Here is a 24,852-nt window from a genome sequence, read left to right on the forward strand (position 1 = left end):
ATTGAAATATAGATATAGTATTTCCATGGCATTCTCCTAACCCCTAGACCAGTTATTATGCAGAAACAAAGGGTTCAAATTATTCTGATAAGATTTATTCCAGTTGAACTCATGCTGCAGCCAATAGGGAGATCAAAATGATCATGATAAAACATAAGCTCAGAAAGGGCAAATACTTGGAGGGGACAGAGTTAATATAACCTTGATGTATGGGTGTTCCTTGCATGTTGTTCCCCACTGTCTAGCACAGCGTTCCTCTTTTCTGTGTTCAAAGAACTCAGGATTTCGAAGGATGGCCACTCGATGACCTTCATACATCAGGGCAAATGCTGTACAGCCATCCAGTCTCTCTCTATCCTCTTGAGTAGCTGACAGTACAATAGGCACTGACAAATTAATTACTCCTCCTACAAGACAAAGGGGGGAAAAAAACCATGCATACATAAGCTCCACATTATCAGGCTCTTGAAAGTTTAGGAGTATTCTTTGTGTTAAACCATTTAGGGTTCAAGTCTATAAACATGTTCCACTGGTACTTAGAAAATACATATAAGATGCAGACAGAGAAGCATCAGTCTTTCAGGGAAGGCAGACCTACTACTAACCAGCACCTCTGTTTTAGAAAAATGCCCAAATGAAATATAATCAACGCAGTGATTCTACATTAACCCATGAACTGCACTGACTCATGCTATGCATTATAGAGCTATTATTTTAACTAGTCTGAGAAAATACAACAGAGGCATAAAGTGCAGAGTGTGTTGAGAAGGTTATTTGCAATACTTGACTTACCATCTTCACCTTCATTAAACAATTACTGGAGGGGGCAGAGCCAAGATGGCAGAGAGGACACATGCTTCTATCTAAGCTCTTCCTTACTCTCAGACTACTTCTTTTAGGAAAGGCCTCAAAATTAATGCTTGATTGTCAAAACCCACAAATATTGGAAGTACACAAGGACCTGAAATCTGATATTCCAAAAGGCTAAGAAACTTGGTATGTAGCCAGGAATAACTTATCCAGCCAAAATGAGCATTTTCTTCCAGGGAAGAAGATGGACATTCAATGAAATAGGTGAATTCCATCTATTTCTGAAGAAAAAAATCAGAACTAAACAAAAAGTTTGACCTCCAAATACAGGACTGGAGAATTTCAAACTTTTCATTATCCATCTTTTTTGTTTTAGTTTGGTAAAATAAAAGATAAAACTATAAGAAACTATTTTTCATCACTTCTGAAGTGAAGAAGTGATGAAGTAAAGTTAAGTTATATTCTGGAAGCAATATTTCTCTAAAAATCAAAAGGCAACAATTATTTCCGGGAAACAAAGAATAATGTGATAGAAAAATGCACCAACCTAGACTCACAGGACCTAAGTTCAAATCACAGCTCTCCCAGAAACTGTCATTTAAGCACCCTAAAATTCAACCTATTCATCTGTAAAGTAAGGGGGGGAGAGTAATAAGGGGGGGAGGGTAAGACTACATGTGATTTCTGTGTCTCTTCTATGTCTAAAGCCTACAAATATTGTTATAGAGAAACTTTTATATATGTGAATCTTTTTATGCACTGGTTACTTTCTGTTTATTAATTCAAAGATGCAACCCTTTTAAGTTGAAAATTTATAACATTCATTTATCAAGGAAGGCAAAAAGAAAAACAAGTTACTTCCATCATCCTTTTTTCTAAAAAACAAAAATTTTTTTCTTAAAGAAAAAACTAAGTTTAAAAAATTGGAAATCAATTTTAAAATAAAATAAAATTTAACTAACTTAAAAAAATGTGGCCTCAAGAAATTTCAGTATTGAAATATCTTTTATACTATGAGGAATATTTTGGAGGTAGAAAACATTAAGAAAATAATAGTAAATCTCTAAATAAATGTCCTATTTAATGTAAAATATCTCACCATCCAGCAGACAATCAAAATGAAGGCACTGCAGGTATTCCCTCTCTCTCATGAAACCATTTAACGGAGTTGCCCAGCCTTCTGCCAAAACCTGCACCCATTGCATGTCCAACTAAAAGATGAAAAAAAAAAGCAAAGTCACACATATCCATTATTTGCTGAAAGTAACCAAATGCCATATTACAAAGAGAGTGAGCACCATATTAATCCATCACTAGACCAACATTTATTAAGCACCTACTATATGCCAGGTACTGGGCTAAGCACAGTGCTAAGCAAACCAATGAACTAAATTTAAGAACTGTATTTTATTTTTTGGAGGGGGGGGGTGTTCTATCAAAAAGATCTTAAGACCAATTTTTCAGGGAAGAATATTAAATTTTTCCATAATCTAGCAAGCCACACTAAGAACAAAAATTTCCAGTTAGAGACTAGGGAGCTACTAAGTTATAGTTGGCTTAATTATACAGACTGCAGAGCAAGCTTCTTTGAGATGTATGGTAAAAAATGAAGACAGGAAATACAGTGCAAAGAGTGATAGACTTGAGAATCAGGAAGATCTGAGTTCAAATTTAGACACTTATTAGCGATGTGATTCTGGACAAGTCACTTCATCTGTCTCCCTTAGTTTACTCATAATAACATTTAACTCAAAAGATTGTTGAGAGATCAAATAAAATATCTGTAAAGAACTCTGCAACATTGAAAAAAGGAGGAAGAAAAGGAGGAGGAAAAAAAAAGAATGTTGCAATAGAAAGAATTCAGAAGAAGAGTTAAGAAAAGTAGAGAGAAGATGAAGAAATAGAAGAATGGAACTAGGAGGTGCCATTTCTAATATTTCTAACAGCAGGAATGGCTGAAATAACAACAGAAATCAGCCAATTGTGAAGCAACAATAAATGTTTTAAAACAACTATCAATCAGAAAGCAGGGGTGAGATGTAAGATACAGCAGGAGAAGAGCTTCTATTTATATAGCTCTTCAAAATGTCAAAGCTTTATAGTATAGGGGAATGGATTTGGAGTCAAAAAGAACTGAGTTTAAACTCTGTCTCTTCTCATTCTGAACTTCTTGCGACACCTGGGCCTTCTCACCCTAGTGCATCTCTGCACCATACTGGCCCATTTGAGTCTCCCATTGGCATCTCCATTTGGTAATGATGGAATACTAAATAAAACATTCTGGAAGACCAATGTCTAAAACGAGTACAGTATTAGCATAAATATTTTTATCTGGCATTGCTATTTGACATAGAAGAGAATAGACAGGGGATTACTCCACAAGGAGATCATGTTTTTACCATAAAGTAAATGAACAAAAGATGGCAAAAATAAAAGATCTCCCTGTGATACTCTTCACTGATTATAAAAAATATTTGATTTTGCAGAACAATATACTACCTTAAAAGTTCTACTTCAATAAGATATTTGCCATGAATAAATAAAACTTATTAAAAATTACTTGAGAGAACTAATTGAAATGTGCTTGTTTAGTGACCTTGGGATAGTAACATCAAAAGAGGCATAAAAAAGAAAATGTATTGCTAAAAATGTTTATCACAGCATCTAGCACATAGCAGGTGCTGAATAAATAGTTAGCTCACAAAAGTTAGCATTCACATAAAGTGGCAATGTTATCTCATTTGAGTCTCATAACAATATTGTAAAGTAGATACTAGTATTATTTCTCTTTTACAGGAAAAGAAACCAAGAAAAAACAAAGGTTAAATGACTTCATGATCTCATAATGAGTAAGTATCTATGCAGGCTTGGAACCAAAATCTTCCTAACTCCAAATCTAACACTTTATTTATCATCTAACTGTTCTTAATCATGGAACCCTAATCTCCAAAGAATTAAAAATGAGTCCCACACAGAGAGTGATATATGATGAAGGTAAGCAAGCTATAGAATAACGAACAAGGAGCTACAAATGAGCACAAGAAAAAAAGATATTACAAAAGAAATTTAGGCTTAAGAGAGGAGGACAGACTGGTCACAATGTCAGGAATGAGAGATGGATATGCTCTTATGGCAATTTCAAGATTTCAAAAGAAAATCTAAATTGATATTTGGTAATAATTCATTATGGTATGGGACATGTACATAAGTTAAGTTCACAGATCCATTTCAGTAAAACTGTCCATATCAAAACAAGAAATTGCAAAGACAACTCTAAGTTAAGTTCACAGATCCATTTCAGTAAAACTGTCCATATCAAAACAAGAAATTGCAAAGACAACTCTAAGATACCACTACACACCTGTCAGATTGGCTAAAATGACAGGAACAAATAATGATGAATGTTGGAGGGAATGTGGGAAAACTGGGACACTGATGCATTGTTGGTGGAGTGGTGAAAGAATTCAGCCATTCTGGAGAGCAATTTGGAACGATGCCCAAAAAGTTATCAAACTGTGCATACCCTTTGATCCAGCAGTGCTACTCCTGGGCTTATATCTCAAGGAAATACTAAAGAAGGGAAAAAGGACCTGTATGTGCCAAAATGTTTGTGGCAGCTCTTTTTGTAGTGGCTAGAAACTGGAAAATGAATGGATGCCCATCAATTGGAGAATGATTAGGTAAATTATGGTATATGAATATTATGGAATATTATTGCTCTGTAAGAAATGACCAGCAGGATGAATACAGAGAGGCTTGGAGAGACTTACATGATTTGATGCTGAGTGAAATGAGCAGAACCAGGAGATCATTATACACTTAAACAACGAATACTGTATGAAAATATATTCTAATTGAAGTGGATATCTTCAACATAGAGAAGATTCAATTCAGTTCCAGTTGATCAATGATGGACAGAAACAGTTACACCCAGAGAAGGAACACTGGGAAAGGAGTGTAAAATGTTTGCACTATTGTCTTTCTACCCAGGTTACTCATACCTCTGGAATCCAATTCTTACTGTGCAACAAGAAATTTGGTTTTACACACACATATTGTATCTAGGTTATACTGTAACACATTTATTATATATGGGATTGCCTGTCATCTAGGGGAAGGAGTAGAGGGAGGGAGGGGAAAATTTGGAAAAGTAAATACAAGGGATAATGTTGTAAAAAAAAAAAAAAAAAAAAAAAAGAAAAAAAAGAAAAAGAAAAAGAAAAATTACCCAAGCATATGTACTGTCAAAAAAAATTATAATTATAAAATTATTTAAAAAAAAAAAAAAAAAGAAAGAAATTGCAATACCATTACCAAGTAAAGTCCATCTATTAGGAAATAGCAATAATAAATATGTTTGTTATTGAAGTCAGAAATAATGGATGAATGGAAACTTTTTTTAATGAAGGAAAACAGAAGATAAGGGAAAGGGTTATGAGTGTGTGTGTGTTTTGTTTTTTAAATATATTTTTCAGTATGGTTGTTAAGGCATAATTGAAAGAGCACTGTATTTGGGAATTAAGAAGTCTAAGGTTTAAATTCTTTTTCAGAAATTTAGAACTATCTCCATAATACTGGACAAGTCAACCTCTCAAAGCCTCATTTGTCTTATCTATAAAAAGGGCTTTTGTACAGATCAAATAACAAATATAAAATGCTTTGGAAATCTTAACAGACTAATCTATGTTAGCTGTGATTATTGTTTTGTTATGTAACTATATCAATGTCAGCTATCATTACTATTCAAAAAATATATTAGTTCAATTTCACTAGTAGGGATAGCATAGATATTTTGTCTGCAAAGCAAATAAATGTCATCTGACCCCTACCTTATTTATTTTCAATGCTGGCAAAGTTTCTGCATCTGTTTTTGCCAGCTGAAGTTTATTTTCTGGAATGTACAACTCTTTTACTTCATAAGATGCATCTACAGGCACAATATCCTATTTAAAAAAAAAAAAGCAACATTAAATATTTTTTCAGATAGCTTAGATTTATTCAAAAGGCATCCTTACAACTACTGGGTAATACATTTATCTCTTGGAATAAACACTCAGAAATTTTCTATGCATTAACCCCCCCCCCCAATCTAAACAATTTGGAGCTGTTTTTCTTTGTTTGCTGGTTTGGGGTTTTTTGAGAATACATGCTTTACATAATAGCAAAAGTGGCCAAATCCAGGGTATGTTGTTTTAGCACAAATTGTTAAACTTTATAAGTGTTAAACTTTATTTTGCTCCACTCACTCATGGAGCATAATTGATAGTGAAGATAGATAAGAGAAGAAGTGTAAATCCAATCTGGTAAACCCTATGTAAAAGACCCACATGAAGAGAACTATCAACCAAGCTGTCTTCTAAGGTATGGAGTCCAAAGAATGAGAAGTCCTTGAAAATATCAACCAAGGGGCAGCTAGGTGGCGAAGTGGATAGAGCACCAGCCTTGAATTCAGGAGGACCCGAGTTCAAATATGATCTCAAACACTTAACACTTCCTAGCTGTGTGACCCTGGGCAAGTCACTTAACCCCAGCCTCAGAAAAAAAAAGAAAGAAAAGAAAGAAAAGAAAAGATTAACCAAGAACGCATAATGACTGGAGAAATAAGACCTTATTCAAGCAAAGGTTTTGTTATTTCAACAAATGATATGAGATGTCATAAATAAATAGCAAACCAGTAAATACTTCATTCTTATGCTATTCCTTTTCAATTTGAGCCCATTAACTAAGGGTCAATTTCTTTCTGTTGAATAGGTCAGATATGCCTGGGAAGCCGTATATATATATACGAATATATATATATATATATATGCATATATATATATATATATATATATATACGAATATATATATATATATATACGAATTGATACCAAGTATACTATAACAACATTACAAAAACAAACAACTTTGAAAGACTTAAGAACTCTGATCAATATAAGGACCAATCATGATACCGAGGAACGCAGTATAAAACTATGCAGATCACCTCCTGATAGAGACATATGAGATATGTATATCTCAGATGCAAGATATAGATAGATAAAGATATTAAATAAGGACAATGTGAGAATTTGTTTTGTTTATGTTTATTACAAGGTTTTTTATTTTGTTTTTCTTTTTTCAGTTCAGAGTAGGGGGTAAAGATCAAAGAAAAAATATGAATGCATGTTAACTAAAAAATTAAAATTTTAAAAACCAATAATGCTTCAATTCCAGAGTGCTCCATATAACATGCTAAAACTACTAGGTATGATTTTTAACTTGGCTGTATTTTAAGATTAATTTATAGTAACAAAATATACTTAATTCCATTTGTCCTTGAAAAGAATGTGAGAATAAAATTTGGGCACTAACACTTTCTAAATATATTGAAGCCAATGTTTTCATTTCAAACATGCTCTTCTGTAGAAAAGAAACATGTTATTGCAATTCACTGTTCTACAAGAATATTGCTTTCGACAAAGAGAGAATAGTGCTTAATGATCATCTCAAATTGTGATGGTATGATAAATCTTTTATGGAGAGGAAATAGAGTACAACGGGAAAGCCCTTGAGTCAGAGGAGCTGGATCAAATATTGCCCAATACTACCTACGTAAGTGGACTAGTCAAACTTTCCTTATCTCAGTTTCTTCATCTATAAATATAGAAGTTGCATAAAATAACTTCTAAGATCCCTTCTAGCTTCAGATTTAAGACCCTTTTAATTCAGAAAACATGCTTCAAGGGAAGCAGAAAGCTGGAAAATAATTTTTACAGCCAGTGTTCTGATAAAGGCCTCATTTCTAAAATATATAGAAAACAAAGTCAAATTTATAAGTCATTCCCCAACTGACAAATGGTCAAAGGATATGAACAGGTAATTTTCAGATAAAGAAATTAGAGCCATCTACAGTCAAATGAAAAATACTCCAAAACATTATTTTAAAAATGTTTTATTGAGTAAAGAAATTAAAATAACTGTGAGATAATACCTCATGCCTAAAAGATTGGAAAACTGAAACATTATTGATGATGGAGTTGTGAACTAATCCAAACTATTCTGGAGAGCAATTTGGAATGATGTCCAAATGGCTATAAAACTGTGCAAATCCTTTGATCTAGTAATACAACTACTGGGTGTGAATCCCAAAGAAATCGTTTTTTAAAAATGTGAAAAGGGCCCACATGCACAAAAATGTTTATAATAGCTTTTTCTGGTGATGGCAAAGAAATGGAAATTGAGGGGCTGTCCATCAGGTGAGAAATGGCTAGGGGAAGGAGGAGGAGGGAAAGGGAGAAAGAGAAAGAGAGACAGAGACAGAGAAATTCAGAGAAAGAGAAAGAGAGAAACGAAGAAACAAAGAAAGAGAAAGAAAAACCAGGAAACAAAATAAAATTACTTTTCTGACACACACAAACTGATCATTTGGACTTGAGATTCCTTAGGCTCTCTAGACTCCCAATCTGCTCTCTGAAGTACTAGCATCCTTTGTAACTTGCACATAAAATAATTTATTTCAGGCACTTTCCCTTAAAACAAAACTAAGAAATCACAGGCCAACCACATGTCCAGTCACACAGACAATAGAAATCAGAAGGTGGTCATGAATTCAAGTATCCCTGACTCTGAGATCAGCTCTCTCTCATCCACTGTACCATCCTGCGCCTTAAGTATGTTTATGAACCCCAATGACTAAAGGTGAGGAGCTTTTTCTCCTTTTACTAGAAATACCCTAAATAAACTCGATGAGACGTATATAGAAGTCATTTTATTAGCATTTATTACTTAATTGATTAAATAATGGAAATATATTAGCTCCATAACTTTACCATGTAATGATAGCTTACTATTGTTTTTTTCAGGGAAAAGATCTGCAGGTTACACAACAGATGCCCCCTAGAAATAGTAGCCCTTGTGTTTTCATTTCAATCTCCATAAATAAGCCACTAACAAGTTAATGAACACATTGATCCCATATTTTAAAAGTTTCTCCTCTGTTTCTGCATTTTTTTAAGCCAAGTATGCCTTTGAACATTAAGACATTCCTATTTTTAATGTATCTATTAAATTTCTATTATCTAAACAGCACCCACCCCAAGCATGCAGACCAATACTGAAAATTTTGGCAATGCTTGAGAATCAAACTGCAGAGCTTGGTTTTTATGTGCAGAGTAAAAGACATTTTAGGTCATTAAACCACCATTTTGTAGAAAGACAAACCTTTAAACAATTTATAGCACTAGTAAAATCTAGATTTAAAAACAGCATTTAAAACATCACTTCAGATTAAAAACAGCAGCACAAAGTCTTATTTCCTTCAACCATAAGAAAGCTGATAAAAAGACAATGCTAGTAGGCCATCTAGTGACCATTTCAAGGTATGAAAGAAATTCTATCCCAAATTCCAGATCCTCAGATGTACTATAAAATCATGATTTATATAATCACATATATACACACAAAAAAGAAAGCAAGGACTGGAAGTGCTGCAGAGTCTGAGGTTGTGGGCAGATGAGGGATCCATGTCAACTCGGAAGTTACCTGTTGATAGCAACATCTTGAAATTGGTTGTGTGAGGAATACACATCACATCTCCTCAGCCAAAATAAAACAATCTTATCTAATGGAAATGTAGTAAAAGACACAACTCTAAACCGAAGTCCCTCCAAAAAATAGCCTCTTTAGAGCACTAAAATATCCAAAAGGAAAAGTTGGCATTCCCAATGATTGGAGTATATGTTACAACAATGGATATAATCTCCTCCTGACATGGCTTTATAGTATTTCTCTCCTTAGTTTTCTCCTTCTTTCCAACTCTTCTTTCTAAATATTTCTTTTTCTAACTTTCTCAAGTGTCTTTAGCCCTGTGTCTGTAGATAAGCAACTTTTCTGCAACTTATGGTCCCTGAGAGTGTCCTAGACAATGAACTGGTAAGGGCCTGCCCAGGTCACATAACTAGTATGTGCATAAACACACACTAGTTTTCCAAAACCTGTCTGCTATTTACTAAATCAAAATGTGATTATTTAACTTACTAATTATTATACTACGTAAATCCAAATTTATGTGATTAGAGATTGTTTGAACCCAGGATTATCAATCTGACTTCAGTAACTTTTGAGGAATGCTAGAGATGGTTACAAGAAATCTGGGGTTCCTCCAGTTCTAGATCCCCCACATTCAGGTCTTTATTTTCAGCCCATCCAAACTTGTGTTTTGAACCTCTGTATTTTGGCCCCAATTTTTTTGTTTGTTTATTTGTTTATATTTACTAAGATCCATCTCAATTTCCCTTGCTTCCAAGTTGCCCTTCTTGGCAAAATTGTAGTTCACATTCATTTGTCTAAATACTTTATAGTGTAAACCTTCTAAAGCCTGAACAAGAGATATCCACACCGGCTTTCCAGCTCACTTTCCTCTACCAAATGATCAAATAAATCCCATTCTAAAACTATTTCATATTTAGGGTTTGCACATAGCAAGTGCTTAATAATAAAGGTTTCTATGCACCCAATGGTTTGTCCATCTGTCACTCCTTCCTTCCCAAACAAACAAAAGGGATCAATTTCTTTGCCAAGTAAAACACAGTCAAAAACTGGATTTCCATGAAGATTCTGCAAAATCTATCCTGGGAATGTATATCTAGTTAAATGTGACTCAGTTAGCTAACAAATTCAGCTCCTTATTTCCTTATCTTCTGTGGCACATCTGGCCTCAAATACTTGCTAGCTATGTGATTCTGGGCAAGAAACGTATCCCTATGTGCCTCAGTTTCTTCATCTGCAAAATGAGCTGGAGAAGCTCATTTTACAAATCACTCCAGTATCTTTGCCAAGAAAACTCCAAATGGGGGTTATGAAATGTCAGGCACAATGAAAAAGTGACTCAATACAACAGGTTTCTCCTTGCCTTATTTCTCCCCATTCTAGTCCTACCCTTATATAGGAGCCAACATGATTTCCTACAAAGCCTATTATTCTCCTACTCAAAAAACTCTTGTGACATTTATTACTTTTAGGTTAAATATAAATTCTTCCACTTCCTACTCCAATCTATTTTTCTAACTCCATGTATATTAGTCATCTGCCTACTCTGGTGACCAGGCAAAAGGTCATTCATATAGTATTCCAATTCTCATCTTAAGAGTCTCTGCACTACTTAGAATGAAGACCATTCTCACTCCTACCCCCACAGAATCCCTCTCTTCCTTCAAAACATAGCTCAAGCCTCTACCTTTAATATGAAATTTTTTCTGATCCCCAAAATGCTTGTACCCTCCTCCCTGAACTTGTATTTAGTTTTACTGTATATTTCCTCCACATAATAATTCTGTTTCTACTCTTAAGTACAGTGTCTTTATTGTCCTCTTCTATATTCATGTGTTGTGATGCTATTATATGTTACAAAACATACAAAAGAAAAGAAAAAAGGATTTTCCAAACAAAAAGGTTTGTGTAGTACAGGTAAATACAACTTTAAAATATTATTTCATTTATACCACATTCTTTCTAATAATTCTTAATATTAATAGCAATATGATTGAATTTGCTTCATTATTTGTTTTAATTCTTTTGATGCAGTGAGTCAAAGATGTGGTTCTAAGATGAGTTTATTTCAAAACTTGGTCACGGATAAAACAGATATCTTACAAAGAATTGTAAATCCACATGAAAGAAGGACAATATTTGCTACACATAACTAAATAAATCATGATATTCACTTTTCAGTTACAGCCACCAATTCAGCAAAGATTTTTGCTAAAATTCAGTGCATAAATTTCCATTCTAACAGATGTCAAATCAGTTTTTCTTGAATAGTAACTTAAATGTACTGCATTATCATATTTTTAACATGTCAACTTAAAACTGACTGAAATGTTTCATATAGAAGCATAGGTTAGAAAAGCGTAAGTTAGGAAATTCTGTTGCCATGTTTTTCAAATATACAAATAAGAGTTTTTATATGTAACAACAAACTTAAATCATCTGGCAACAAAATTTCATAAAATGGAAATATTTCAAATTCTGTTGCCAAGTTTTTCAAATATACATATATGAGAATTTTTATAGGTAACAAACTTACCTTGTTTGGCATCAAAATTATATAAGGATGTTTTTGTAGTAGCATGAAACTGGAAATTGAGTGGATGCCATCAGTTGGAGAATGACTGAATAAGTTATGGCTTATGAATACTATAGAATATTACTGTTTTATAAGAAATAAGCAGAATGATTTCAGAGAGGCCTAGAGCATGAACTATGCTAAATGAAATGAGCAGAACCAGGAGATCATTGTACATAGCAACAGCAAGATTATACAATGATCAATTCTGAGGGGCATGGCTCTCTTCGACAATGAGATAATTCAGACCAGTTCCAATGATCTTGTGATCAAAAGAGCCATCTACACCCAGAAAGAGGACTGTGGAAACTGAATGTGGTTCACAGCATAGCATTCTCACTCTGTTTATTGTTTGCTTGCATTTTATTTTCTTGATTTTTTTTTTTCTGGTTTGATTTGATTTTTCTTGTACAGCAAGATAAGTGTATGCATATGTATGTATGTATATATTGGATTTAATATGTATTTCTACTATATTTTAAAATATATTGAACTACTTGCCATCTGGGGGAGGGAGAGGAGAAGTGGGGGAAACTGGAACACAAGGTTTTGCAAAAAAAACTGGTTCCTAAGGCTTGGATTCAATATGTATTCCTGCTAGGAGGGTGGCAAGATATAATACACATTTAATAAACTTGCCAGCCTTAGGAGAGAAATTCTGTAAGTCAGCTCTTTAGATGCTGGAAATCTGACCTTTAGATACCCTGTACAGATCTGATGCTTTATAGAACTAAACCGTACAGCTGTTGAGTATCAACCAGCCAAATACTATATTACCATATCAGGTTATCTCTATAGAAGTTAACTCTTAGCCTTACCTGTCAAAATGAAATGACCTGTATCAGGGTTTAGATCAAAGACATGTACAAGGTATGCTAAAATGTACACCAAGGGAAAACTGTTAACTTGAATATGAGGTCAAATCAGTAATGGTTCAACAATATAAAAAATGCTGATATTTGTCTAATATCAGTTACAACTTCCCCAAGGACAAGTTTCTTTTCAAAGAAGGCTTATTCCAGTTTCATGAGGCTAACATGAGATGTATATTTGCCAGGGCAAATTTTTACTTTGTGAATACTCATGCAGCAAATGCTATGCATTTATGTTTTGAAAAATAAAAAACTTTTAAAAATAAATAAATAAATAGATAAATAAGGATGAACACATTTCAAATAAGGATAATCTGAAGTTACTGTGCTCAGAAAACTTTAAAATATTAAAAGGAATGTGAACTATTTTTTTACTTACTATTTATTTTTTTAAAACAGCTCTTTTCAAAATGCTCTCTCCTCAGCATGACCAGATTATCAAGAGTACAGGACACGAACACACACACACACAAAGGTTAAGAGCCAATGACCCTTTAAGATTCTCTCCCATTGATAGTGACTTTATCTAATATGTATGTAATCATTTTCATGCTGTCTCCTCTATTGAAATATCTATTCTTTGAACATAGGAATCATGTTTTGCCTTTCTTTATATTTCAAGTGCTTAGCACGATGCCTGACACATAGTAAAGACTTAATAAATGTTTGTCGACTTCATTCACTGAATAGCAACAATTAAAATTATTTCTTGTTTATTTGCCTGACATATTAATCACTTAATAAATGAATGCTAATTTTAGTTCTGTTGAATTGCAGCAATTCTGCTGAATTATTCAATCAACTTGTTAAACATTTACATGATTCCTATTGGGTGTAATGGTAAGTGATCAATCCATGCTAGACAACTGATTGTTGTCCAGGGATCAACCTTGCCAAGTTCAGAGTTCAGAATTCACTGAGAGTGGCCAAATAGTGACAAATTTGGGAGCCATCACAACTACAGGCCATCTACCAAGTCAGAGAGTAACTGGCAATCCTGCCTTTATAAAAGGAAATACCCACGTAAAGATAATCACAAATCCCAAAAGGGTACGAGTCATAAGAGCTAGATATGAATCACAAGTCTACTCTGTACTAGAGAGATATGACAATAGAATGAACTACTTATCCTCAGTTCATTCATCTCCTTTTCTTAGAAGGAGGAAAGTAAAAGCCACCTTTCTGGTGGGGAAAGGAGAGGGAAGTGGGGGAGTAGAAAGAAGCAAAAAAGATAGCCTAAAAGAAAAAGCTTTATAAATTTAAAAAGTGACAGGCAAAGACAAAACAACAATAAACACCTGGAAAATTACTTAATCTTTTGAATCTCACTTTGTTCTTCTGGAAAACGAAAGCCTTGATTTAAAAATATGATGCATGAGGAAAGAAAACTAAATGGAAGTCTGAGGACTAGAGTTGAAATCAGCCACTTAAATTCCTTAAGTTCTTAGGACTTGTCTCTGTAATGAGGGTGGAAGAACTCTTATACAGAGGAAATAGTGCTACTTTGATTCACAAAACCCGAGTTCAAATCCTATCTTTGATTCTCATTTATCTGTTTAATCTTGGACAAATCATGTAACTTTACAGGATCTCAGTGTCCTCATCTTAAACAATCTATAAGTTTCCTTCAAACTCTAAAACTATGATTTTATAATTCTACGACATCAAAAGATCCCTTCTATCTCTAAATCTATGATCTTATAATCTATACATAAGGCAGAATAATTTCATTAAATTAAGGTTTCATCCCTAATTTTCTTATAGAAAAACAAATTAACTGTTCATAGAAATAAAAACACAACTTATTTACAACCATCATTTTATGAAAATATTTACCTTAGAAACCACAGCTAGGTGTATGACCAAAAAATTTAAAAGGAAAATGATTTATATGTACAAAAACATTTATAGCATTCTTTTTTGTTGTAGTAAAGAATTGAAAACTGAGGGGATGTTCATGAAGTGGGGAATGGATAAACAAATCCTGAAAGATGACTGTGGTAGAATACTATTGGGCTATAAGAAATGATGAATAAAATAGTTTCAGAAAAATCTAAGACAACATATGAACTGATGGACTGAGTGCAGATTAAAGCATCTTTTTCCCTTCATTTTTCTTGCATTTTTTTTATTACCTGATTTAATAAGGAAATATTTTTTGTGTAACTTCACATATTGTTTGCCTTTCCTAATGTGGGAGGGGCTCAGGGGAGGGAATTTTGAAATCAAAATTTTAAAAAATAAATTTAAAAATAAACATTAAGAAATAAAAATATTAACCTTGGGCCAAAAGTTTTAAAGATATCAATTACATGATTATTATCAAATGAGAAGTTTGAAAATTAAGACTCCTCCTGATTTTCCCATTGGGAAAAATAAAACTTAAAAAATACAAAAAAAATTTCTGTAGAGTCCCTCTTGGACTTAAATTTTATCTAACTTTTAAAAATAACAACTCATGATCTTGTATATATTGTTTCATTGTTTTCCCTCAGGATTCTGATTTTTCACTTTCACTTAATGTGGGAGAAGAGGAGAGAATTTGTGCAGAATTGGCACATTTCACTTCTAATGTTCCACTCCCTTGACTGTCCTTACCCTTTCTTGTAGTAGCTCTACAACTTGCTGGATACAATCATTCACATCACAAGAATCGGTTTTCAGCACCAACTCAGGAGCCTCTGGCTTTTCATATTCAGAATCAATCCCAGTGAAGCCTATTAATAAAAGTAAAGAAAGAAGAATTTAAACACACACACACACACACACACACACACTCCATTAAGTGATCCCAGTGTTGATGATCACACTTTGGCCATAACAGATATACAACTCACTGAATTGTATATCTCACTTAGATAAGACTTCTCCTAAAGAATGGCAAGGAGTTAGATGATTTTTCATTTGAGTAGTTTTTTGAGTAGAAAAGAGCTATATTGCTTTATTTCTTTGTTAAACATATGCATCATGATTGTTGCTGGAATTGTGAATGGATCCAACCATTCTGGAGAGCAATTTGGAACTATGCTCAAAAAGTTATCAAACTGTGCATACCCTTTGATCCAGCAGTGTTACTACTGGGCTTATATCCCAAAGAGATCTTAAAGGAGGGAAAGGGACCTGTATGTGACAAAATGTTTGTGGCAGCCCTTTTTATAGTGGCTAGAAACTGGAAATTGAATGGATGCCCACCAATAGGAGAATGACCGAGTAAATTATGGTATATGAATATTATGGAATATTACTGTTCTGTAAGAAATGACTAGTAGGATGAATACAGAGAGACTTGGAGAGACTTACATGAACTGATGCTAACTGAAATGAACAGAACCAGGAGATCATTATACACTTCAACAACAATATTATATGAGGATCAATTCTGATGGAAGTTGGCTATCTTCAGCAATGAGAGGATCCAATTCAGTTCCAATTGATCAGTGACAGCTACACACAGTGAAAGAACACTTGGAAATGAGTGTGGGCTGTTTACATTTTTGTTTTTCTTCCCAGGTTATTTTTACCTTTTTAAATCCGATTTTTCACAAGAGATTTGTATAAATATGTAAATATGTATAAATATGTATTTGTATAAATATTTACAAATATGTAAATATGTACAATATATTGTAATTAAGATACACTTTAACATGTTTAACATGTATAAGACTGCCTGTCATCTAGGGGAGGGGGGTGGAGGGAAAGAAGGGACAAGTTTGAACAGAAGTGTTTGCAAGGGTCAATGTTGAAAATTACCCATGCTTATGTTGTCAATAAAAAGCTATAAAAAACAAAACAAACAAACAAAAAAAAAAAACCATACTCATCATGGACGTGGCTTTTTTCAACAATGAGATAATTGAGGCCAGTTCCAATGATCTTGTGATGAAGAGAGCCACCTACACCCAGAGAGAAGACTGTGGGAACTGAGTGTGAATCATAACATAGCATTTTCTTTTGTTGTTGTTTGCTTAAATTTTATTTTCTTTTTCATTTTTTCCTTTTTGATCTGGTTTTTCTTGTTCAGCAAGATAGCCGTATAAATATGTATGCCTATATTGGATTTACATATGTATTTACTATGTTGGATTACTTGCCATCTAGGAAGGAAGGTGGTTGAAACACAAGGCTTTGCAAGGGTCAATGGTGAAAAATTATCCTTGCATGTGTTTTGAAAATAAAAAGCTTCAATAAAAAATTATTTAAAAAGAAAAAAGAAAGAAAAAATCCATGTATCAAAATAATTTTACGTTAACTTCCCTTTTTGCCTGACAAGACTTGGGGGAGGGGGGATAGGTTTTAATATAATTGGTGAGCTAAGAATGCATTTGTTTATAAGAATATATTAACAAGCATTTACTATGTGCCAAGCATTATGCTAGGTACCATGGATGAAATGAATAAAATCATTCTCTATTGTAGGAGGTTACACTCTACAAGAGAAACAAGTATGTGTATGACAATAACAATATAACTTTTATTTTATATTATTATATTATTTAGAAGAATTGCACATGTTAATCCTATATTGGGAGGTAGGGGGAAGGGAGGGAGAAAAAATTTTGAACACAAGGTTTTGCAAGGCTAAATGTTGAAAACTATCTTTGCATGTATTTTGAAAAATAAAAAGCTATTATTAAAAAAAAAAAAAAAAAAAAAAAAAAAAAAAAAAAAGACCTAAAAAGACCTAAGTCTAAGGGATTGGTCTGCCTAAGGCAAGTGCCCTGGACTTGGGAGTCAGGCAACTGAAAATGCAAATCCAGTTGAGCAAGTCAAATTCTAACTTGTCTGTTTCAGTTTCACCTTTTGCACTTAGTGTAATGAATGCTTTACAAACCTTAAAAGGTTATATAAATGCCATCTGAGTAACTTCATCAAATAAGGAAATTAACTCTGAAAATGACTAGCTCCTAATTATTATATTATTTTGATTTCTAAACATTTAATAGCCACCCATCTGATAATGTACTTTAGAATTTTGCCAGAAATTTATGTTAAAGTGCTAGTCATTAATTAGCCTCCAGAATCTATTTCCGTCATCTTTTTTTTTTTTTTTTTTTTTTTGAATACCAGACTACATTTGAACATTATCTGGCAACTTCCTCTCTCCAGATTTCTCAACACATACTAATTAGGGTTAGAGTCGCTCTATACAAAGTTTATCAACACCAATTTTGTGGAAGACACTGTGAAGTAGTTCCTTTCCCTGAAGACTTTAAAATTTACCAGAAGGAAATACAAAATGTATTTCAGAGAAGATAAACTGTGATCAGGTCAAAAGGAAGGAAGGAGAACACATTCAGTTGCAGGGGAAAAGAAAAGGATTCTTGAAGGGTATAATACCTAAACTAAGACTTGAAGGAATAAAAGGATACTGAACTGAGTTAGTCATTTTCTCCTAAAGTTTCTGTCCCTTCCATATCACCAACCAATTTCTCCTTGTTGATTCTTAATGAGATCAAGAGTAGCAGCTTCCAACTACAGAGCATTATGAAATGCAAAATGGATAATTTTGATTACATTAAATTTAAAAGGTTTTGGACAAACAAAACCAATACAGCCAAGATTAAAAGAGAAAAAAATTTTACAGCCAGTGTTTCTGATAAAAACCTCATTTCTAAAATATATAGAAAAATTAGTTAAATTTATAAGAATACAAGTTATTCCCCAATTGATAAATGGTCAAAACAGGATATGAACAATTTTTCAATAAAAAAATTAAATTTACTTCTCGTCTTATGAAAAAATATTTCCACTGTTGATTAGAAGACAATTCTGAAGCACCACTTCACACCTATCAGATTTGCTGACAGGAAAAGATAATGGAGGTAATGTGGGAAAACTGGGGCTCAATATATTGTTGGAGTTGTGAAATGATTCAACCCTTCAGAGCAATTTGGAACTATACACAAAGAGCTATAAAACTATGATCCCTTTGATCCAGCAATAACATTACTGGGTCTCTATCTCAAAAAGATCTTTTTTTTTTAAATTAATTTTATAATTATAATTTTTTTTGACAGTACATATGCATGGGTAATCAAAAAGATCTTAAGATAGAGAAAACGATTCACATATTCAAAAATATTTGTAGTAGCTTTTTTGTAGTGCCAAGGAATTGGAAATTAAGTAGATGCCCATTAACTGGGGAATGGCTGAATGTTATGGTGTATGAATATAATAGAATTTTATTGTTCTATAAGAAATAATAAGCCAGGCTGATTTCAGAAAAGCCTGGAATGAACTACATGAATTAATGCTGAGTGAAATAAGCAGAAACAGAAGAACATTTTACACAGTAACAATAAAACTATATGATGACCAACTCTGATAGATTTAGCTCTTCTCAGCAATACAGCAATCCAAGACAATTCCAATAGACTTGGGATTAGTCCAATAGACTATGGATGGCATCTGCATCCAGAGAGAGAACTATGAAGACTGAATATGGATGAAAGCATAATATTTTCAGGGTTTTTTTTTTTTTTTTTGTCTTTTTCTTTCTCATAGTTTTTTCCTCTTGGTCTAATTTTTCCTGCATAACATGACAAACATGGAATTATGTTTACAAGCATTACATATAGGTAATCTATATAAGATTACTGTCTTGCAGAGGGGGAAAATAAGGAAGAGAAGGAGAAAAAATGTGGAACTCGGAATCTTACAAAAATTAATGATGAAAACTATTTTTTCATATATTTGGGAAAATGAAATATTGAGAAGAAAAAAAAAAAAGGAACAGATTCCCTTAATGCTTCCTCTACCTCCTGAGACCCTAAACCATCAAGGATTCAAGAAGAATCAGATATCACAATATTAACAAAAATAAACTTCCAGCAAAGAGGAAGAATTACCTAAATGGAAAGAATGCTAAACTCATGAGTTAAGAAGACAAAAATTCAAATTACATAAGGTTCAAAGATGATTTCACTCTGCTGAACCTTAGTTTCTTTATCTGTAAAACTGTACTTGGAATATCTATTACACAGTGTTGTTGAAGATCAAATGGGATAACTTTAAAGAACTATGTATGTCTCTATTACTATTATTAATATTATTATTATTTAGGAGAGTCTGTTGATTAGGAATTTTTAACTGCTTTCCTCCTGGTATAAGCTCAGAAAACTGAATGGTCAGGTAGACTAGTTAGTTGGATATTTGTAAATATCAATTTAAAGAGGAATGGTGTTTATTGAAGAGGGACTTTTTGTTCACCCAAGGAATTTTAGATCTATAGGATCATAGATCTAGAATTGGAAAAGTCATGAGAAGTTATCTAGTCCATTATCCTCATGTTACAGATAAGCAAACTGAGTTCTAGAGGGATTAAGTGACTCACCACAGATCACTATTGCATAGACAGTAAATGTTAGAGGTAGGGTGTGTGAATCCAGTAGAGTTCACAGGGAAAAGAATTCATAGACTTTTGTGGACAAGGCAATAAGAAATTTGTCCTGTCAGAAAGGACCTAAGCTCTAATAAAAAGTAGGCAAAGTGCACTATGTTCAGAGTCCATAATTCTTAAAATACTTCCAGTTTCCACCCTTGGTACAAAGACAAACTGAAACATATCTAGAGAAAGGCAACCAAGTGGGCAGCGGAAATAAAGACTTAAACTAAACTAAAGATGATTAACAATGTTAATGTGGAATAGGCGGAACTGACAGGTCAGGAGGAAACATTAGTTGAATAGTTGTTGTCAACTATCTTATAATTCTTTCTTATGCTAACCTCAGAGGACAGAATGAGATATAATAGGAAATTGGAGAGAAGGAAGCTTTATTTGATATGATAAAAAAAACTTCCTAAAAATAACAGTCCGCCCCTCCCTCCCAAAGAAGAGAGCTTTCTGGGATGGTGAAGGGATCATCTTATCACTAGAGATTTTCAAAAAGAGACTAAAAGACTTATTTATCAGAAATGTTGTAAAGGAGATTCCATCCACTAAATTTAATGTATAATGATTATATACAAATTTTATCTACAAAGATAAATAAGGTCCAAACTTAACCTCAAGAAAATTTTCAGATTTTAAAATTTAGAAATTTTCTTCATTATTATTTGAACTATAACGTCCACTTTATCTGTAGTCTAAGTCTCCAAGACTATCAGATGTGTCATGTTCAATTTGCAGAAGCTCCATCCTTCTAGTGTCTAGATCTCTGGAAAATAACTCCCACAAACTAGTTCTCAACAAGTATTTATTAAACACCTGCTATACACCAAACACTGTGCTAGATACTAGAGGCAAAGACAATAATGAAACCATACCTGTTCTCAAGGGGCTTATATTCCAAGAGTGGCAACACATACTGGGTGAAGGTAAAAGAGAGATTCAGAAAAGGACTCATATGTAGAAAGTAGAGCTTGGATTGAATCTTAAAAGAAAATTAGAGATTCTAAAAGGCAGAAGTACAGAAGGAGTCTTCTCCAGAAAATGAAGGTTGAGTCAAAGTTGTGAAGGGCTTAAAATTTCCAAAAAGGCATTTATATTTGCTCCTACAGTCAATAAGAAGCCACTAGAGTTTATTAAGCTAAAGAGTGACATAAGTCCTGCCTATTTGCCCAAATTGTCAATTTCATCTGTCATTATTAAGGTGCAGTCCTAATGAGAACACAGAAAAGGAAAAGGCCATCCTTGTTTACCTTTAATTTCTCCAGCTCGAGCCTTTTTGTAGAGTCCTTTGACATCTCTTTCTTCACACACATGCAGAGGAGCATCAACAAACACTTCAAAAAAAGGTAAACTTGCCCCTTCATGGATTTGCCTTGCATTATTACGATCCTTAAGAAAAAAAAAAAAAATTTAGAAGTTTAAAAATTAAAAACTAAAACTAAGAAACATGTATCTGCTATTGACTTGGTCACAATTCTATATAGTCTTCAAGACACATATGACCTATCTCTGACATTGAAAGGAAGTCCCACTGCTGATGATAATTGGCTCTTGAAGAAACCAGAAATCAAGAAATTGTGCACCATTTATGGCATCCAAGCCATAAAACTTTCCAAGACTTTGAAACATAAAGTTCAGGAAAACCTCTAAAAACTCTGGAAAAAAACTTTCCAGATATAAAAGATATTAATTAGGCACTTACTATGAGGAACCCTTTGTACTGGGTACTGAGAAAAGCCACAAAGATATATATAAAAGATATAGCCCCAGTCTATAGTGGAATGATGGAAATAATTCAGACAACTAATAATAACAGGATAAAAGAAGAAAGGCTTTGTAAGTTCAAATAAGAGACAGATAAAAAGACAGAAAGAGAAATATATTAAGACAAAAAGAAAAAACAGCAAGAGTGTGTGACAGGCAAAGACAGAAGAATAGAGATAAAGACACAAAAATCAAGAGAATGAGGGAAACAGAGAGAGACATAGACAAACTGACAGCAGGAAAGAAAGAGAAACTGAAAATCAAATACACAGGACAGAAAGAGGAGAAGAGAGAGAAAGGAGAATAGAAAGAATGAAAGACATAGAAGAGAGGACAAGAGAGAGGAAAAGAGGGAAAGCAAGGAAAGAAAAGATGAGGAAGACAAGGGAAGATGAGGAAGAGAAGAGAAGAGGAAGAGGAAAGAGAAGAAGAGGAGGGAAAAGAGAGTCAGAGAGAGACAAAGAAAAACAAGCACACAAGTGCACATATAGCTGAGTACCAATGGAGAGATTTCCCTGAAGCAGCATTTGATCTTGGCTTTGAAGGCCAAGTATAACTTTAACAGATAGACATGATACATTTCTAAACAATAAGATATAAGTGTAAGGGTACGTTTTTTTTAAAAAACAAGCAATATCAATGGGAAGTTTGGTTCTGGGGCCATATGAAGGAAAAAGATAGCAAGAGGCTAACTGCATGCAGATAAGAGTGGAATCCAGGGCTTTGGACGCTGAGCTTAGTGGTTTGGACAATGAGGAGCCATGAAAGATGGCTCACCAACATATACCATGTATCATGAAGATGTAAACATCAAAACTGTTTCTTTAGAACTCTTTTCATATGAAAGGGTGCAAAAGAGTATAGCATAAAGAAAGCTATATTAAATCAGGATGTTGTCACCATGAGAGATGAGCATATAAAGCTCTCGAGGTTCCTCTCCATGGTGAGCCTGCAGCAGCAGAGAACATCTTTAAGCTAACTTCAGCATGTATCTCAGTGATAAGCCCACAGAACATGAACATTCAATGAATATATGTCTATCTTCATGTATTTATTAAATATGGGCAATTCACTCAATAATCATAAAAATATCTGGAAGATTCCAATTCATAACTTTGTCAATGTAACAGACTTTCATCAAAATCAATTTTTGAAATATCTTTAATTCTTTGAACATATATCCCAAATTCCACTGAAAATTAATTTGATTTTAACAGAGTATTTACTGAATTGGATTTGAGGTCTACATCAAACCAACCATTACTGTTGTTTAGTCATGTCCAATTCTTCATAGGTTTTCTTTGGCAGAAATACTTGAATGGAGAATACTTCTCCAGCTGATTTTATACATGAACAAACTGAGACAAACAAGATTAAGTGATCTGCTCAGAGTCACAGCTAGTTAGTGGCTGAGGCCTCATTTAACTCATGATGGCCTAACTGGCCATCATACTAGAGTAAGCCTTTTAATTTTTAATTTTCAACCAAATTCTTTGGTTTCTTTATATTTCCCATTTTCCTTTGCATGCTTTAGAGTTAAAATGCATCACTTTTTTTAAAAAATGATCACTTAAGCCAAGACACCTACCTGGGTATAAGGAGATATAAAACTGGTGATACACACTAGGCCAGCATCTGCAAAGAGCTTCGCAACCTCTGCAATGCGACGGACATTTTCTTCCCTGTCCTCTGGCGTGAAGCCCAGATTTTTATTGAGACCTTGACGAATGTTGTCACCATCAAGAGTGTAGCACGGAATACCATGACAGACCAAGTATTCCTCCAATGCCATGCTCACTGTGGTCTTCCCTGCACCAGACAAACCTGGGAGTTGAAAATGACCAAGTGCAGTTTAGAGCAAAGGTTCTTCACCTGGGATCTATAAACTTGTTGTTTTTTTTTTTTTCCATTTTTTAAACATTTTATTATTTCAACAATTTGTATCCTTCTCATTCTTACATATTTTATATTACATAGGTTTTATTAGATTGTAGTCAAAAGAATCCAAGATACAAAAAAGGTTAAGACTAGCTAGTTTAGACCTCATATACAATATGGGTTTATGAGAACTACTATCAAGGAAATAAGATTACAATATCTTCATTTAATAATAACAAGAATTTATATATAATGTTTTATATTTGCAAAGCATTTTACATGTTATCTCATTTGATCCTCATAAAATAATCTTATGAAGTAGGTGCTATTAATATCCCCCATTTTTGAGATAAGTAAACGGAGGTTGGTAAATGATTAAGTTTCTTTCTCAGGATTACATAGCTAGTAAATATCTGAGGCAGGATTTTAAACTCTTGGCTTCTTTACTCAAAGTCCAACATTCTATGAGCTGCAGCACCAAAATGTCTAAGAATTAATATGATACCATTTATCTTCCACTCACTAATACCCCTAACACCCCCAAAAATAAAATTTAGCAAAGGAAAGACTTCATTATCTCAATAGCTATCTCTAAAAAGCATATGTAATTCTGAAATGATGAAAATGTGCACCTGCAATAAACTTTGCATATGTAATTGAACATAATCAAGGAGTCAGTGAAAGCTTACAAAAGAACTTTAATTTTCACATCTAAGTGGTACTTGATTTTCAAATATTCCCTCTGGACCCAAGTTTCATCATTTAAAAAAAAAAAAAAAAAAAAAAAAAAAAAACATATGTTCCTTTAAATTATAGACCACCAAGGATAAAAGGGTACAAAGATGACCCAAAGACCAGTCTCCAAGACCTGTCTCCATAATGTCCATAAACTGTTATCAGAAAGGTTTTGATTTCACTGGAGCAATGTAGTAGCCAAATTTATCATGAGCTAACCCTCATTCCCTTTTCCACATGTTCTTTATTTTATATTCATCTTAAATTATGGTGATGCTTGTTCAAAGTCTAATATA

General features: G+C 33.4%; 1 protein-coding gene across 2 annotated transcripts in view; it reads right to left on the minus strand.

Moving 5' to 3' along the window:
* PAPSS1 (3'-phosphoadenosine 5'-phosphosulfate synthase 1) overlaps positions 1-24,852 on the minus strand; it is a 138,387-nt gene that overhangs the window by 59,520 nt on the left and 54,015 nt on the right. For both annotated transcript variants that reach the window (XM_074272379.1, XM_074272378.1), the window contains 6 exons: positions 23,532-23,767; positions 21,430-21,568; positions 15,385-15,503; positions 5,640-5,753; positions 1,910-2,021; positions 202-407 (listed from right to left, as the gene is read on the minus strand). In XM_074272379.1, coding sequence (XP_074128480.1) covers positions 202-407; positions 1,910-2,021; positions 5,640-5,753; positions 15,385-15,503; positions 21,430-21,568; positions 23,532-23,767 — 926 coding nt within the window. The remainder of the gene's footprint in view (positions 1-201; positions 408-1,909; positions 2,022-5,639; positions 5,754-15,384; positions 15,504-21,429; positions 21,569-23,531; positions 23,768-24,852) is intronic.

Source organism: Sminthopsis crassicaudata, chromosome 6 (assembly GCF_048593235.1).
Source record: "Sminthopsis crassicaudata isolate SCR6 chromosome 6, ASM4859323v1, whole genome shotgun sequence".
NCBI classification, from domain to species: Eukaryota; Metazoa; Chordata; class Mammalia; order Dasyuromorphia; family Dasyuridae; genus Sminthopsis; species Sminthopsis crassicaudata.